At 41.0% G+C, this 18,463-nt stretch overlaps 2 protein-coding genes across 7 annotated transcripts in view; one reads left to right on the top strand and one right to left on the bottom strand.

Annotated features, from left to right (window-relative positions):
* The window catches only part of Stau2 (staufen double-stranded RNA binding protein 2), a 207,730-nt gene that overhangs the window by 76,939 nt on the left and 112,328 nt on the right, over window positions 1–18,463 (top strand). The window lies entirely within an intron of this gene.
* On the bottom strand, window positions 7,880–8,326 carry LOC119826386 (60S ribosomal protein L29-like). Its single transcript, XM_038347682.1, has one exon. The coding sequence runs from the start codon at window positions 8,324–8,326 to the stop codon at window positions 7,880–7,882; it is 447 nt and encodes a 148-aa protein (XP_038203610.1).

The following is an 18,463-nucleotide window of genomic DNA, read 5'->3' on the forward strand; positions in this document are numbered from 1 at the left end:
TGCCAGTGTCATCTGGAAAGTTTCCTTCTCCCAAAGGCAGCGCTACTCAATAAGCTCTGAAAATTGTGATTTCACATGTGGCCTCAGTTTGCCTGTGACAACTTAAGCTGGAAGCTGTTCCGAAAAATGTGGAGAACTAGAGCAGAGGCAGCTCACTTCCTGTCCAGTTCCAGATTAACTGTAGCTGCTTAAAACAGGGACTGAAAGGCTAAGTCCAAGAAACGTAATTTACAGGCAAGTTTGAAAGTTTACTACTTAAGGTTATATTATATAGTAATTAGCTGTTGCCCATGCTGTTGCTTTCTTTGTTCTCTGCTGTTGGATTTTCTTTGTTTGAGCTCATCTAGAGGCCTCAGTAGAATGTTCTTTCCTCTTTTCTGTTTTGTGATGAGTGGAGAGAGATTCATTCTCTACAGACTAGATTCTGAACTACTTGTTCCCTGTTAACACCTAAGATGCATGGCAGTGGCTGCATCCTGTGTTGCTTTTCTTCCTTGTCTGAGACCTTACTTGACATGTTATTGGCAGAAAGCATTTTCAAATAACAAACTATATATAGGATGCCTAGCCTACACCCCATGTGTGTCGTGGGATACTTATGAATATGGCCCAACATGTTTGTAGTTGAAATGTTGTAAGGTCAAAAGATTGGACACCTACGGGAAGGTTGGAGAACAGTTTATGAATGTTAATTAGCTCTCTATTACTATGACAAAATAGTGAGTGGAAATGTAGCTTTTGCCTGTAACCCTTTCATTGGCCATTCAGCAGGCTGAGGCAGGAGAATAGCATGAATTTGAGGCTAATGTAGGAAACAGAGTGAGATGAGCCCAACTTTAAAAGGAGGAAGGGTGCTCATTTTTAACTTTCACGTTTTCAGACTGCATTTGCTGTAGGAACTCCCAGTGTAGCTGAGGTCAACTTTGAATTCCTACTCTTCCTGCATTACGTCTTGAGTAGTCAGGTTATAGGTATGCAATTTTGGATGTGTCCAGCTCTGGTGCGTGGACCCTGTGGCTTTTGAGCTGTGGTGAAGCAGAATATCCTGGGAGTCCATGACCGAGGAGGGCACTCATTTGAAAGGTGCCAGGAGCAGCAGGAGAAGGAAGGGCAGTCAGGTTTCATGTGTGTGTGTTTGCACATGCGTAGTTATGTCATCATGCATGTGTGTAGGTCAGAGGACAGCGTGCAGGAGCCAGTGCTCTCTTATCATGTGGGTCTTGGGACTCAAACTGATTGTCAGGTTGGTTGGCAGCAGGCACGTTTTCTTGCTCGCCAGTCTAGCTGGCCCCATTATGCCATCTCTTTGTAAACAACGTGGAAAAGAATGGAATGGCGTGAATTAGGCGTCCCATCAGCAGTCGATCGGTTTTGTCTGTTTCGCATGAAGAACTATTGTTTGGCAGATGGCCCTAGAGCCCTTGTTCCTCTGACACAGATTTGGAAAGGGCACAGCTCAGACTGTGCTGTATGAGGATGGCATTTTTGCCCGGGGAACTGGGACATGGGTTGGGCAGCCCTCAGGCAAGTCAGACACAGGGCTTGGCTTGTCCTCGTTTTTATTTCTCCTTTTCTTAATCCTGTGTTTTTTCTTTTTCTGACTTTATTTTCAAAGAAGCTCGCTCTTATTGCACTTCATAAGTGACATGGTAGTGTGTGCAGTAGACTTGGAGCGGAGAATGGGCGAGGCGGTGTGTGTGCGTGCACGCGCGTGCTTGTGTATGTGTGTGTACGTGTCTGTGTGTCTCTGCATGTGTGCATGTGTATGTGTGTGTGTGTGTGTGTGTGTGTGTGTGTGTGTGTGTGTGTGTGTGTGCTGTGCGCATGTGCGGTTTGTATCTTAGGGGAATGTAAGAACCATTTGTATAGACTGTTCATTCCAGCGTTTATTTTCACACTGGGTTTGGGACAGATGGAGACTTGAATGTCTAACTCTGGAGTGTGTGGCCAATTCAGCAAAGGGGATTAACCTACTCATATTGCTGCAGATCACAATAATTTTATTCTGTTATTGGAAGGATACTAGGCAAGAGAGGTAGCCCTGGGTCCAGGGTCCCCAGAAGAGAGGTCTGTGGTGGATCTGCGGCACATGGAGTTATTTAGGAGTCTACATAACTTGATGTGGTTTTGTTTATCCACTGTCCATCTTCTTCCTCAGAGGATTTGGCTCTTTATTTATTGTCAGTCACCCTAGTCACCCGTATGGTGAGCGCAGTTTGTGTCAGGAAGAGGACTGGGTGCCTGCAGCTCCTGTATCCAGTTCCTGCTGTAGTCATTTGTCATGGTACTAGCGCAGTTCTTGACTGACACTGAACAGGTCGGAACGAATAGCAAGGGAAGCAAGGGCTGTTTTCCTTAAAAGCTGCTCCATCCTGCGAGCAAAGCTCGGCGCCCAGGTCAGCGTCTGCCCTTGTAGCTCTGGGAAGAAACCTGTGACACCTGAAGAGTCTGACAGGCGCTGTGGCTGTTGGTGGAAACTCAGCAGGGTAAAACTTGGGGATTTGTTTTCATCCACACTGACTATTTCAGTTCGTTGATTACCAGCAAAGTTAGAAATAAAGAAAATTCTGCCAGAGTGGTGGCGCACGCCTCTAATCCCAGCACTCGGGAGGCAGAGAAAGGAGGATCTCTGTGAATTCGAGGCCAGCCTGGTCTACAGAGCGAGTTCCAGGATAGCTAGGGCTGTTACAGAGAAACCCTGTCTCGAAACAAGAACAAAAAGATTCTGACTTATGAAAATAACTCACATATTAATTAGATGTTATCCCCCATTCAAACGCTTGAGACCAGAAGTGTTTTAAATGTTGGAGTCTGTATTTGAGTTGTGGATAATTTGCACATACATAATGAGGTATCTTGGGGATGAGACCCAAGATGACATGAAGCTTACTTATCTTTCATATGTGTCTTTACATATACCCTGAAGGTGATGCCATATTACAGTTATTCCATATGCGAAATAGTTTTTGCACATTCAACCATTGTATTATGGCTCATAGTATTTCATATTTTGGAGTTTTGGATTGGAGATGATCAAACCATGTTTCAAGTTTTATTTAAATTCTTTGTTTGTCGGTATGAACTCCTCATTGTTTGTAAAAGCCCCTTGAAAAGCATTTGCGAGTACTACATTGTGTTTGTAACAGCATTTATATTTGAGAAACCTACAGTTTTGGTTTTGGCCACTAGGTGGTGCTTGTGTATTACTGAAACATAGAGACTAGTTGGGTTCTCCAAGATGAGTGGCTAGCTTATCAATGAAAAGTGGAACTCTGCAATTACCAGCATTCAACCAGTTTTGACCTGTTGATATGCTGGTTTCATATGATTTAGCCTTGTAGGAAAAAGTCAACTAAACAGCTTTAAAATCTTGTGCCTATAGAGAATAAGCATGAAGTTCTGAAAAGCAGGAACTTTTTCTAACAGCTAAGCATGACTTTGCACTTGGTCTCCTGTATTCCTTGGTTTGGGAATATATTCATTTTATATCGTATGCCTTACATATGACATACTTGCCGGAGCTATAAAAATGATGGTTCTTCATAAAAACAACATCTTATAGAACATATATAGAAGTGAGAGAAAACTGAAAAGTACATTTAAAAACTTTCTTTTCTCCTCTCTTTACATGTGTCTGCAGTGTTAGAGACTCTTCTTAGTGAGAAATGAACCTGAACATATAACTGAGCATTGGTAAGCCAGGGGAGAGACTGAGCAGATTGCCAAAACAAGAGTGAAGAAGAGTGACCTCAGTGCTCCTCATAGCAGACAGAAACATCTTTAAGAAAGAGTAGGTAAATTTAACTAATGCAGTATACCACAGTTAAATGAAGCTTGTTCCAAGAAAACAAGATTAGTTTCATGTAGTAATAAAAATAATCAGCTGTATTAATTGAATGGAGGAAAACTATATGAGCATCTCATTAGAAGCAGAAAAAGCATTTGATGAGCCAGCATTTGTTCATGTTATAGATTGAACAAACTGGAAATAGAAGATCGGGACTTCCCTAAGAATCTCTCTGTACTGTACTTTATGCTGATAGACTAGATCAGTGCTGTGGTTCTCAGCCTTCCTAAAGCTGTGACCCCTAATACAGTTCCTCATGTTTTGGTGACCACCCCAACCATAAAATTACTTCCGTTGCTACTTCATAACTGTAATTTTGCTATGGTTATGAATAATAATGTAAATATCTGTATTTTCCAATGGTCGTAGGTGACCCTTGTGAAAGGGTACTTTGACTTCCAAAGAGGTCACAACACACAGTTTGAGAACCACTAGTTCTAGATACATTCTTTGTGAGGTCAGGACCAAGACACTTCAATTTCTATTGTACTTGGACTCTGGTACATGCAGTAAGAAATAAATGGTAAGAAATGTTAGAAAAGAAGAAGTATAGCTCTTTTTTATCTTAAACACTGATTCTTTGTGTCGAAAGTTCTAAGGCATGAAAACCAAGAGCTAATAAGGGAGTTTCATGAGGTCACAGGATACAGGCAATACACTGAAACTCAGTGGTAGTTCTGGTTAGTCCTGAGCAACTGGGCAGTTACAATCACATAAAACATTGTATTTAGAACTAAAATGAACAAAATGTGTGCACACCTGTTGTTGAAAGCTATAACACAATTGCTCCTATTAAGGAAGACTCTTCATTCGTAAGATAATCACTTCTCCAAATGTTAACATGAAGATGAAATACATTTTCAGTGAAAATCCTAGCTATTTATTTTCATAACACTGGCATTTATATAGACATACAAAAGGCTGGTAGTAAACAAGGCAGTTTAGAAAAGAACAGAGTTTGAGAGCTTACACTGGCTGATTTTATGGCTTGCAAAAACCTATTTTAAGGTCTGGGGATATAGTTTAGTTGGTTGAGTGTTTGCCTAGAATACTAACACCCTGGATCCAATTGCCAGCACCATATAAATCTGACCTGTGCACTTGAGAAGTGGAGGGAATGCAGGGGGATCAGAAGTTCAAGGTCACCCTTAGCTACATAGTGCACCTGAGGCCAACCCAGGCTTCAAGAGACCTTATTAGGGTGGGGACTCCACAGCCCCCCCAAATCCCCTCCATGATTAAATCAGTGGACAGTAGAATATTGACAGAGTTATAGATCAGTAGAACAGAAAGGAACAGAGGTTGCCATGTCGTAGACCATGGTTCCAGATGTGGTGTGCTTGCTTCTGTGCGGCCTGCAGATTAGGAAGTTTCTTCATTTAGTTATTGATTTTTTTAATATCCCGACCACAGTTTCCCCTCTCTCCTCTCCTCCCAGTCCCCCCATCCACTCCTCTTCCTCTGTTTCTGTTCAGAAAAGGGCAGGCTTCCCATGTATATCAGTCAGCTATGGCATTTCAAGTCTCAGTGGAACTAGGCACCTCCTCTCCCCTTAAGGCTGGATGAAGCAACCCAGTAGAAGGAAAGAGTCCCAGAAGCAGGCAGCAGAGTCAGAGACAGCTCCTGCTCCCACTGTTGGGAGTCTCACATGAAGACCAAGTCACACACCTGTAACATACATGCAGAGGGCCTAGGTCAGTCCCACATAGGCTCCCTCGTCAGTTCAGCTCTGTGAGCCCCATGGCCCAGGTTAGTTGATTCTGTGGGTTTTTGTGTGGTGTCCTTGATCCCTCTGGCTCCTGCAATCCTTCCTCCCCTTCTTCTGTAGGATTCTCTTAGCTCTGCCTAATGTTTGACTGTGGGTCTTTGCATCTGTCTCCATCAGTTGCTGGGTGAACCTCTCTGATCTCTCTGATGACTGTTGGGCTAGGCACCTGTCTGTGAGTACCGCAGAATGTCATTAGGAATCATTTTATTGACTTATTATTATTATTTTTTTTATTATTATTGCCAGTCATGTTTGGTTTTACCCTAGGTCTCTGGGCTATCCTGCCTTTGGGTCCTGGCCCCCAGGGGTGAGGTCCTTCTCATGGTTGGGTCTCAAGCTTGACCAGTAGTTAGTTGCCACTCCCGCAATTTCTGTGTCACCTTTCCCCCAGCTCATCTTGTAGATAGGGCAAATTGTAGGTGTAAGGTTGTGTGGCTGGGTTGGTGTCCCTGTCCCTCCCCTGGAAGTCTCCTTCATTACAGCAGATGGCTGGTTCAGACTCCATATCCCCATGGCTAGGAGTCTCAGCTAGAGTCACCCTCACAGATTCCTGAGTTTCCACTACACCAGGTTTCTGGCTCTTCCCAGAGATGACCCTTACTCCAGTTGTCTCTCTCAGTACTCTCTCCATCCTCCCCTGAACTGATGCCTCCTGTTCCCATTCCCACCCCCCATCCGGATTTCTCCTCCTGTCCACCATTGATGTCTATTCTATTTCCCCTTCCCAGGGAGATTGAAGCTCCTCCTCCTCCCCTTGAGCCCTCCTTGTCACCTACTGTCTCTGGGTGTTTGGATTGTAGCATGGTTATCCTTTACTTTACAGTTAATGTCTGATTATAAGTGAGTACATATCATGTTTTTCTTTCTGGGTCTGGGTTCCCTCACTCAGAATGATCTTTTCTAGTTCCATCCATTTGCCTGCAAATTTCATGATGCATTGTTTTTAACAGTTGAGTAATACTTCATTCTGTAAATGTTTTCTTTGTTCTTTATTCTTTAGTTGAGGGGCAGCTAGGTTGTTTCCAGGTTCTGGCTATGACAAACAAAGCTGCTATGAATATAGTTGAGCACATGTCCTTGTGGTATGATTGAACATACTTTGGGTATATGCCCAGAAGTGGTATAGCTAGGTCTTGAGGTAGATAGATTTTCAATTTTTCAAGAAACTGCCATACTGATTACCAAAGTGACTGCAAGTTTTCATTTCCACCAGCAATGGAGGAATGTTCCCCTTATCCGCATCCTCTCCAGCATGAGCTGTCACTTGTGTTTCTCATCTTCACCATTTGGATAGGAGGAAGCAGTATTCTCAGATTAGTTTTGATTTGTATTTCTCTGATGGCTAAGGATATTGAACATTTCTGTTTTTCTCAGCCATTTGAGATTCTTCTGTTGAGAATTTTCTGTGTAGATTTATACCTCATTTGTTGGTGTCTAGTTTCTTGAGTTTTTAAAATATATTTTTGATATAATTTCTCTGTTGGTTGTGGGTTAGTGAAGATCTTTTCCCATTCTGTGGACTGCTGTTTTATCCTTTTGATGGTGTCCTCTGTCTTGTAGAAGCTTTTCGGTTTCATGAGGTCCCATTTATTAATTGTTGATCTTAGTGCTTGCACTATTGGTGTTCTTTCTGTTTAGGAAGTTATCTCCTGTGCCAATGCATTCAAGGCTATTCTCCATTTTCTCTTCTGTCAGGTTCAATATATCTGGTTTTATGTTGAGGACTTTAATTCCCTTGGACTTGAGTTTTGTGCAGGGTGATACGTACGGATCTATTTGCATTCTTCTACATGCAAACATCAACTATTTGTTGATCAGAACCAGTTGTTGGAACTGGCCTTTTCAGGCTCCCTCTCCTCAGCTGCCCAAAAAATTAAAAAAAAAAATAAAAAAAGTAAAAAGAACCAGTTGTTGAAGATACTTTCTTTTTTCCATTATATAATTTTGGCTTCTTTGTAAAAAATCAATTGTTCATAGGTGTGTGGATTTATTTCTGGGCCTTTGATTTGATTACACTGGTCAGCTTGTCTATTTTTATGCCAATACCATGTGGTTTTTATTACTATTGCTCAGTAGTACAACTTGAAATCAGGGATGGTGATACCTCTGGAAGTCCTTTTTTTTCTAGGTTTTTTGGTTTTTTTATTTTTTTGAACTTGCCTCAAGTTTATTTGTAAAAACAGCACAAGGTCCTGACCATCTGCAGACACTGTGTAGATATCCACACCAGTCCATCTCTTCACACTGGCAGACTGAGACCTTTCTTATGGGGCCGTCACAGGGGCCTGGGCACCTTTGGGAGCCTGAGCTGCAGCTGAGGCCTCTGCCTTGGCTTGAACCTTGGGCTTTGTTTTTTGGAGCCTGCGACCCCTGGCCATGTAGCTTCTAATCCGCTTCCCAAGCTTGGGGTGAGCGATTAAAGCGAGACGGGTGAGTTTGCGGCTGGGGCCCTTTGGCACCTTGGGCTTCACCACCTGGGGCTTCACCAGGGCCTTGATGGCCTCCGCAGGAGCACTTGCGGCCTTTGCGTTATTTGCCTGCATCTCCTTCAGGCCTTTCTTGTTGTGCTTCTTGGCAAAACGCATGTTCCTCAGGAACTTGGGGTCGACCCCCTTGAGAGATTCGTATCTTTGTGACTGGGGTTTCTTGATGCCATTTCTGTGCCATTTCCGGGACTGGTTGTGTGTGGTGTGGTTCTTGGACTTGGCCATGGCTGGACGGTAACCGGCGGCTCCCGAAGCGCCTGCGACCGGAAGAGGTGTTTTGTTTTTTTATATGAAGTTGAGTATTGTTCTTTCAAAGTCTGTAAAATTTGTGTGAGAATTTTGATGGGATTGCACTGAATCTGTAGATTGTTTTTGGTAAGATGACCATTTTTACTGTGTTAATTATACTGGTCTATGAGCATGGGAGATCCTTCCGTCTTCTGATACCTTCTCTAATTTCTTTCTTTAAAAACTTGAAGTTCTTGTCATATAGGGCTTTCACTTGCTTGGTTAGAGTTACATCAAGATACTTTATATTATTTGTGGCTATTGTGAAGGGTATTGTTTCCTTAATTTCTTTCTCAGCCCACTTATTGTTTGTATATAGGAGGTCTACTGATTTTTTTTGAGTTAGTTTTGTGTCTAACCATTTCACTGAAGATGGTTATGAGCTTTAGGAATTCTCTGGTAGAGTTTTGGGCTTGCTTTTGATACTGTTGGATTTTGTCAAAGATTTTTCAATATCTAATGAGATGATCATGTTTTCCTTTCAGTTTGTTTATATGGTGGACTACATTGACAGATTTTTGTATGTTGAACATTCTTGAATCTCTGGGATGAAGTCTACTTGGTCATGGTGGATGATTTTTTTTGATGCGTTCTTAGATTTGCTTTGTCAATATTTTATTGAGTATTTTTGCATCAAGGCTCATAACAGAAATTTTGTTTTTTTGTTGAGTCTTTACGTGGCTTGAATATTGGGGTGTCTGTGGCCTTATAAAAAGAATTTGGCGATGTTTCTTCTGTTTCTTTTTTGTGGAATAATTTGAGGAATATTGGTATTAACTCTTCTATGAAAGTCTGGTAGAATTCTGTACAAAAACCATCTGGCTTGGCTGGTTTTTTTTTTTTTTTTTTGGTCAGGGAGAGTTTTAATGATTGCTTATATTTCCTTTTGCTTTATAGGTTTATTTAAATTGTTTATCTGATGTTGCTTAAACTTTGGTAAATGGTATCTATTGAGAAAATTGTCTATTTTTTTTTTAGGTTTTTCAATTTTCTGGAGTACAAGTTTTGTAAAGTGTGGCCTAGTGATTCTTTGGATTTTATGTCCCCTTTTCATTTCTGATTTTATTAATTTGGATATTTTCTCTCTGCCTTTTGGTTAGTTTAGATAAGGATTTGTCTATCTTGTTGATTCAAGGAACCAACCCTTTGTTTCATTGATTCTTTGCATTGTTCTTTTTGTTTCTATTTTGTTGATTTCAGCCCTCAGTTTTACTATTTCCTGATGTTTACTGCTCTTGGGTATGTTCCCTTCTTTTTGTTCTTGAGGGTTCAGGTGTGCTGTTAAACTCTCTTCATTTTCATGAAGGAGCTTAGTGCTATGAACTTTCCTCTTACCACCGCCCTCACTGTGTCTCATAGTTTTGGATATTTTGTACATCTATTTTCATTGAATTCTAGAAAGTTTAATTTCTTTCTGTTTCTACTTTGACCAAGTGATAATTCAGCAGAGAGTTGTTCAGTTTCTCTGTGTTGCAGGCTTTTTATTTTTTCTGTTGTTGTTGAAAACCAGCTTTAGTCCATGGTGTCTGATAGGATACAGGGAATAATTTAATTTTTTTTCTATTTGTTGAGACTTGCTTTCTGACTGAATATGTGGTCAGTTTAGTAGAAGGTTCCATGAGGTGCTGAGAAGAAGGTATATTCTTTGGTGTTTGGGTTAAATATTCTGTAGATGTCTGTTAGGTCCATTTGAGTCATAACATCTGTTAGTTACATTATTTCTCTGTTTCGTTTCTGTCTGGACAACCTGTCCATTGGTAAGAGTGGGATGTTGAAGTCTCCCACTATTAATTTGTGGGATTTGGTGTATTATTTAAGCTTTAGTAATTTTTTTTATAAATATGCATGCCCTTGCATTTGGGGCACAAATATTCAGAATTGAGATATCATTTTGGTGGGTTTTTCCTTTAATTAGTATGAAATGTCCTTGTCTATGTCTTTTGATCAAGTTTGGTTTGAAGTTTTATTTTGTTAAATACTAGGATAGCTATAGCAGCTTGCTTCTTAGTTCCATTTGATTGGAAAATATTTTCCAACCTTTTATTCTGAGATAGTGTCTACCTTTGATATTGAAGTGTGTTTCTTTCATGCAGCAGAAGGATGGATTCTGTTTTCATATCCATTCTGTTTTAGTGTATGTCTTTTTATTGGCAAGTTTAGTTCATTAATATTGACGGATAGAGTAGTGATTGTTAATTCCTGTTACGTTGTCCTTGATGGTGGTAATGAGTGTGCATTCACATGTACATGCGTGTGTACATTTCCCTTCTTTGGATTTTGCTGATGTGAGATTATCTATTGCCTGTGTTTTTGTGGGTGAGGTTAACTTCCTTAGGTTGGAGTTATCCTTCTAGTACCTTTGGTAGGGCTGAGTTTTGTACAAATATTGTAAAATTTGATTTTGTCATGAAGTGTCTTGTTTTCTCCGTCTATGGTGATTGAAAGTTGTGCTGAATATAGTAGTTTGGTCTGGCATCTGTGGTCCCTTAGAGTCTGCAAGACATCAGTCCTCACCTTTCTGGGTTTTAGAGTCTCCATTGAGAAGTTGGGTATAATTCTAAAAGGTCTTTCTTTATATGTTAGTTGGCCTGTTTCCCTTGCAGCTTTTAGTATTCTTTATTTTTCTGTATTTTTAGTATTTTGGTTATTATGTGACTCAGGGACTTTTTTTTCTGGTCAAGTCTATTTGGTGTTCTGTAAGCACGTCCTTCCTTAGGTTGAGGAAATTTTCTTCTATGATTTTGTTAAATATATTTTTGGGTTTTTGAGCAGAGATTTTTTTTTTTTTCGAGACAGGGTTTCTCTGTGGCTTTGCAGCCTGTCCTGGAACTAGCTCTTGTAGACCAGGCTGGCCTCGAACTCACAGAGATTCACCTGCCTCTGCCTCCCGAGTGCTGGGATTAAAGGCGTGCGTCACCACTGCCCGGCTTGAGCAAAGATTTTTTATCCTTCTATCATATTTGGTCTTTTTCATTGTGTACAAGATTTCCTGGATGCTTTGTTTTAGGGGTTTTGAGATTTAATGTTTTCTTTGATGAGTGAATCTATTTCCTCTCTCTTATCCTCAATGCCTGAGAGTCTTCCATCTCTTATATTCTGTTGGTGATGCTTGCATCTACAGCTCCTGCTCGCTTTACCACATTTTCCATTTCTATTTATTTATTTCCATTTATTTATTTATTTTTGTTAGCTCTCTTGGCATTTTTAAAAAAAGGGTTTAGTGCTTTTCTCAATTTTTGGGTTGTCTTTTCCTTGATTTTTTTTAAGGGAGGTTTAAATATCCTCTTTAAGGACCTCAGTCATCTTCACAGAGTTATTTCTAAGGTCATTTTCTTGTTCTTTGACTGCACAGAAATGTTCAGGTCTTGCTATTGTAGGCTAGCTGGCTCTTGGTGGTACCGTATTTTCCTGACTGTTGTTGATTGTGCTCCCATATTGGTGTTTAGGCATCTGGGTTTGGGATGATTAGGTCTAGGCCACGGTTTCTGAGTTTGCCTTTGTTGGCTGGGTGTTTTGTTCCTTGGTTTCTCTTTGGTCTAGTTTTGTGGCCTGCATTTCTGCTGCCTGTCGTGACCTCTGATCTAGTAGGGAGTCTCTGTCAAAGTTGGTCTTCAGGGGTTAGCTTGACCTTTGTTGCAGTAACTGTTCTTCTACTGGTGTGGCCTACACCTGAGCAGTAGGAGTCCACCAGGGTGGGGGGGCAGGACCCAGCAGGTGTGAGGTGGGGTGGTGGTGAAGTGGGAGAGCAGGGCTGTGGGATAGGCCTTGGGAAACAGAATCTGGTGAGTGGGGCAGTTCAGCTGGCCAGCAGGTACTAGTTTTTCCGTTTCTAAGTAGCTGGAAAAATATTTTTTTAAAGATTTATTATTATGTATACAGTGTTCTATCTGCATGTATGCCACCAGATCTCATTATAGATGGTTGTGAACCACCATGTGGTTGCTGGGAATCAGAACCTCTGGAAGAGCAGGCAGTGCTCTTAATGTCTGAGCCATCTCTCCAGCTCCCTGGAAAAAATATTAAAAGAAGAAAGATCCAGCACATGAAGCTAGGTGCTGTTGACGTTTTAGTGTGTGTTTGTTTTGTTGGAGCACAGCAATAGCCACTGGTTTGGGTACCATCTGCGGCTTTTGTGCTGCTCTGATAGAGGTGAATAGTTAGGGCAGGGACTGTATTCCCCGCAAAGCTACAGATATTTATTCTGGCCCTTTGAAAGAGCTTGCTGATTTCTGAGATATGGAGGTAAGAAAAGAGCCTTCATACATGGTCATTTAGTTCTTTTAAACTAATTCTAGTAAAGGTGCCAGTGGGGAAGGCTTCTGTGGTGGTTTGAATGAGAACATTCTCCATAGGCTCATGTATCTGAGTAGTTTCTAGGGACTGGCACCGTTGGAGAAGGATTAGAAGGATTAGGAGGTATGACCTTGTTGGAGCAGGTTTGGCCTTTTTGGAGGAAATGTGTCACGGGAGAGGGATTTGAGATTTCAAAAGCCCATGCTAGGCCCAGTGTTTGTCTGTTTGTCTGTCTGTCTTCCCACCCACCCCCTCTCTGTCTGTGGATCAGGATGTTGCTCTCAGCTATCTTTCTAATACCATGTCTGCCTGCCTTCACCATGTTCCCCACCATAATGATAATGGACTACCCCTCCGGAACTGTAATCTAGCCCCCAATTAAATGCTTTCCTATATGAGTTACCTTGGTAATGGTGTCTCTGCACAGCAATAGAACAATGACTAAGCATCTCATCTTCCCAATGACAGGGTGTCAGGGAGATATCTAGACAGAGAAACAATCAAGACCCTTGGTTTTTACCTTACCCTATAAGAAAGAAAATAATTAGAGATAGATTTTAGGAAAAAAGAAGTTGGAGGTATAAAATTTAGAGAATGTTACAATGCTTTTCCGTCTTGCAGATGTCTGTAAGAGCACGTCTTAGGGTAGCTTCATCAGAAAGCTCATATTCTGGGTCAGGAGCGATGACTTAGCAATAAGAACAGACACTGTACTGTTCTTGTAGAGGAACTAAGTTATGTTCCTTGTTGTTAGTAACTCCGGTTCCAGTGGGACCTGACAGCTCTGACTTCCTGGACACCTGCACCCATATGCACATAGACATATACACAGATACATAATTAAAAAGTAAAATAAAAATTTTAAAACCTCATATTGTGAAAACAGGACAGGAAAATAAAAACCCAAGCCCATCCCTTTTCAGAGAGTCTGTATATGACCATATATAGTAAGGAAATATGGTACTCTTAAAGGCAGAGGATAAAACTTAAAATTGTATATTGGGTATTTATTGGATACCTGTTACCATGTTGAGAGCAGAGATGAAGTATTCATTTACTTCTCTCTCACTTGTGTAATCTAATGCAGTCATTTTAATATCTCAGCCTCCTAAGTGCTTCCTCATTGGTCCTTCCCTATAGAAGGAGCAGCGGGCTGCATTCCCGCCCGGCTCCCTCACAGCTAGCTTTACGTCCGACATAACAACACACAAATTGTATTCATTTAAACACTGCTTGGCCCATTAGCTCTAGCCTCTTACTGGCTAACTCTCACATCTTGATTAACCCATTTCTATTAATGTGTGTAGCACTACGAAGTGGTGGCTTACTGGGAAGATTCTAACCTGCGTCCATCTCGGCCAGGAGAGCTATGGCGTCTGCCTGTCTCAGCTTTCTCTCTCCCACAATTCTGTTCTGTCTACTCCACCCACCTATCTTCTGACCTATCAGGCCAAGCAGCTTTTTTTTATTAATTAACCAATGAAAGTTACACATAGAAAGAAGACCCACCTACATCACTTCTCCACTCCTCGCTTTCTGTCTACTTTGGGGAGAGGCTTTTGGATTAAGTAATTATTTACAGTATTATCTAGAGGTACTGCTATTGAGATTCTTTGTTGATGTTTTTGCTTTTTGAGTGTTTGTTTGCTTGTTTCTCAAGACAGAGTTTCTATGTGTAGGCCTGGATGTTCTAGAACTTGCTCTGTAGACCAGGTTGGCCTCAAACTCAGAGATCTGCCTGCCTCTGCCTCTTGAGTGCTGGAACTAAAGGCATGCCCAGCTCTATTGACATTCTTAAGTATGTAGATATATACAACTCATATAATTCTCTTTTAGATTCAAAATATATTATAACAATTTCTGTGCCACTAATATGCATTCCTCTAATAAATTTGTACTGTAGTGATATACTGTGATTTGTTATTTTTATTGTGGGTTTTTTTGTTAGTCGTTAATCACGAAATAACAGCAGCACAAACATCAAGCCTGTAGAAGATTTCAAACACAAATATAGTTCACAGGACATAAAAGCAAAGCTATTTGAGAATTGGTACTGTTTGGTGGGTCTCCCTAGTCCTCCATCCTCAGTACATATGTCAGAGGCTGCTTAGACCTTCTTCTTTGCAACATGAAACTGTGCTTGATTACTTCTGTTTTCGTGGCAAAATACCAGGACCACAGCAAGTATAAAAAGAAAATATTTAACTTAGTGGCTCTTGGTTCAGGGGATTAGAGTTCATGACCATCATGGCAGCAGGCCGGAGTGCACATCTCTGAAACAGTAGCTGAGAACTTACATCTTATCCACAAGCATAAGGCAGAGATGCATAGAGAGGCCATTTGGGAATGGCATGAGCTTTTGAAACCTCGAAACTTACCTTAGTGTGTGGGGTTGGGCTCCAGGGATATAGCTGCCTGGCATGAGAGTGTTACATGGAGTCTCAGGTCTATTCTCAATTTAATGTGAGAAGCTTGGAGGTTTAGCTTTTGGTAGTGGGTAGAGGTAACTGCCTTTTGCTTAGATATGGAAATTTAGTATAGTCAGATATGGAATGCATTTAAATCTTTGAGCATCAGCATGTTTTTAAGACATCCAGGAGGAATCATCAAGTATGTATTTTTTACAGGAGACTATAACTCGAGAGAGTAGAGATAGCAATTGACCACATGTTGATCACATGGACAATACCCTACAAGGCTTGATCTTCCACCCATCATTCTCTCTCTGACCTAACTTGTCACTTCAGTAGATGTCTGGGTGACCTGTCACCCCACTGGTAACCAGTGTCGGATCTGGCTGGCTATGCTGGTGCACCCTTCCTTGTTCCCTGTAGTTCTTGGGTCAAAGGTGTAGCAGCTGTGCTTGCTGTAGCCTTTGCTCCTCGTGGCCTTTTCCAAGGTTATTTCACCCTAGCCACCCCGGAAAGCAGTTTCCCAAAAAGTCGGCAACACTCCCATTTTAGAGATTCTTGCTTTCGCGCATGACCGGATGTAACCATTTCAGTCCTGCTTTTTGTGACAACCTTCTTTAGATTGCATTCTACTGCATCCCACCCTGACATTGTGCCTCCTGCCCCCAAATGCTGCATAGTATCACCTGTGTTAACCTCCTGTTGCTAAAGCAGCCTGCAGGAGGGGGGCGGAAGTGGCTAGATGGTCCTAAGACTATCCTGCAGAATTTAGTTATTCTCTTCCGAGCACTGGGAGCGGTGGCAGAAGTGAATGCTTGTGTGGGAAGAGGCATGGCTACATTTGTGTAGAGAAGCAACAGAAGTGTTACTGAGGCTATGGCTGGATCAGTTGTGAAGTTTTGTGAGAGAAAAGAAACAAAAACCAAACAAAACAGTTCACTGGTTCAGGTATTGAGGTAGGCATTGAAGGAAGAATAAAACCTGATTCTGTCTTCCTGGAAGAGTGCTTATCTGAACGTTTATTAGAATTTCCCTATATTCATGAAAAGACGCTTATCTAATCTGTATTAGAGATTAAAAGAAATTTCAAACTTTGTTTTAAAGATTTTGAGCCTTTTTTGCATGTTAGTAAGCTTTGCACTGAAAGAAAGTGTGTAATTTTGGACATTATTAAAGTAAACTAATAGGTTTCTTGCTGCAGGATGTCTCAGAACTTAAATTTGCATGCATGATAAATCTAGGGATGTGTATAATGTATAGTATTTCTCAGACTCAGTAGGGCATGGATCGTGTTACATTAATGGACACAGATGATGACATAGAGCAGACTTGAGGAAATGGTGGCTTCTATGATTTGCTCAACATCTACTTAAAAGTAAGATTCATAATGGCTATTCTGACTGCACAGAAGTTTATTGAGATGTATGTATAGACTTTGTGTTTATTTTGGTGTATAATATTTTTTATTTGCAAGTTTTTTCATAATAAATTTTGTAAAAATATCAGAAAAGATAAGCTACAACTAATGAAGGATACATTACAAGTAGAACATAGTCTTCTTGGTTCTATCCTTTGGCAGTCTTAATGTTTTGGTATTACCATGTAGAACATGAGGGCTAGAGAGATGGCTCAGCTGTTAAAGGCTAGGCTCACAACCATGTGAACCATGATTAACTAGGAAAATGCCAGGATTCTTTTGTGGCCACATTGTAATACTAAATCATACAAGGTTAATGGAGTTCCAAGTTTGGCATAAGAGTAACTAATAACTTCAATAAGTAAATTGGGTGGAGTTGAATTCTGTGTGAAATTTATGATGTTGAAATGTGTAACACTGCCTTTCTATTGCCTTCCTTTTATTTCTTTTTTTCTTTTTCCTTTCGGTTTTTCGAGACAGGGTTTCCCTGTGGTTTCTAGAGCCTGTCCTGGAACTAGCTCTTGTAGACCAGGCTGGCCTCGAACTCAGAGATCCGCTTGCCTCTGCCTCCCGAGTGCTGGGATTAAAGGCGTGCGCCACCACCGTCCGGCTTCCTTTTTCTTTTTGGCCTTTCAAGACAGGGTTTCTCTGTAGCTTTGGTGCCTGTCCTGGAACTAACTCTGTAGACCAGGCTGACCTTGAACTCACAGAGATCCAGGTGCCTCTGCCTCCCGTGCTGGGATTAAAGGTGTGCGCCACCACCTGGCTGCCTTCCATTTTTTAATTTTAAGGATATACTATTTTAGCATTAAGCGTTAGTACAGTTATTATTTTGGCAGGTGGCGGTGTTTGTGCCCCAGTGGAAAGGAAAACCGTAGATCTGTGTTGAGAGAGTCCTTGGTGAGGGCTCCATTAACCACATTTCCAGCTGGGGGTTGGCAAGCTGCTGCTGCAGACAAAAAAAGCCCTGCCCATTTCTCCATCACCCCATGATTTAAGGATCAGCATTTTAAAATAAAAGAGTCATGTTTAGTGATGTGTTGGAGTTATATGAAATAGAGATGGCAGTTCCCACTCGTCAGATGTCATGGTCCATAGCCCCACCTGTTGGCATCCCCAGCTCTCCAGCAGTGGTGAAGAGGTCTACCCCAGGCCATTTGGCTTGCCGAGCTGAAAGTCTTTGCTCTGCGGGTCTTCTCAGGAAGTTTGGCGGCCCCTGGTTTATCTTAGTGAGTGGTCTGATTTAGGGTTATTTGATGAGTTTATGAAAGATAAAGAGCCGTTTTATTCAGAACCAAGGCTTCAAATCATTGTCTTTTAATAATTTTACCTTGCATTTATTCCTGATGATTCTGTATTTTGTTATTTTCTGGTAGATATGTTTTTATCTGCCTTTTTCTTGTTGACGGGTAAATAGTATGTGATGTTGCGTATTATGTTAAGAAGAGCTTGGATTTGAGAAATACTTCTTGGCAGAAGAAACAGAAAATTTGAATAATTTTGTGTGTTCCTCATTTTTATGGAAAAATTGTTATATTTGATACCAATTTCCATACAGTTAAAATACATTGTAGCATTTTCTTACAGAATTGACTGTATAAGCATTTATCTTTTCTTTCAGAAATAGTCAGTCTCCTTCAGTTTGGTCAGCCATGTTAGAAGTTTACTTTTGAAATTAGATTTATTTCTTTGTAAAAGTGTGGGTACACACAAACCTCATAACACATGTAGATATTGGGACAACTCACAGGAACTGGTCCTCTACTTTACTGTGTAGTTCTTGGGGTGAAGTGTTGTGACCCACAGAACTACCTTTCTGTCCCCTAGAGAAGATTTTCTAAAAACAAGTAAACTGGAATGAGATACTGATACTCAAGAATACCTTGGAAAACATGAAATCTAGAACTTTATTGTTCAATTCTCCCTAAAATTTCAGTGCAGTTGAAGTTAATC

The sequence above is a fragment of the Arvicola amphibius genome, chromosome 11 (genome assembly GCF_903992535.2).
Source record: "Arvicola amphibius chromosome 11, mArvAmp1.2, whole genome shotgun sequence".
In the NCBI taxonomy this organism is placed as follows: Eukaryota; Metazoa; Chordata; class Mammalia; order Rodentia; family Cricetidae; genus Arvicola; species Arvicola amphibius.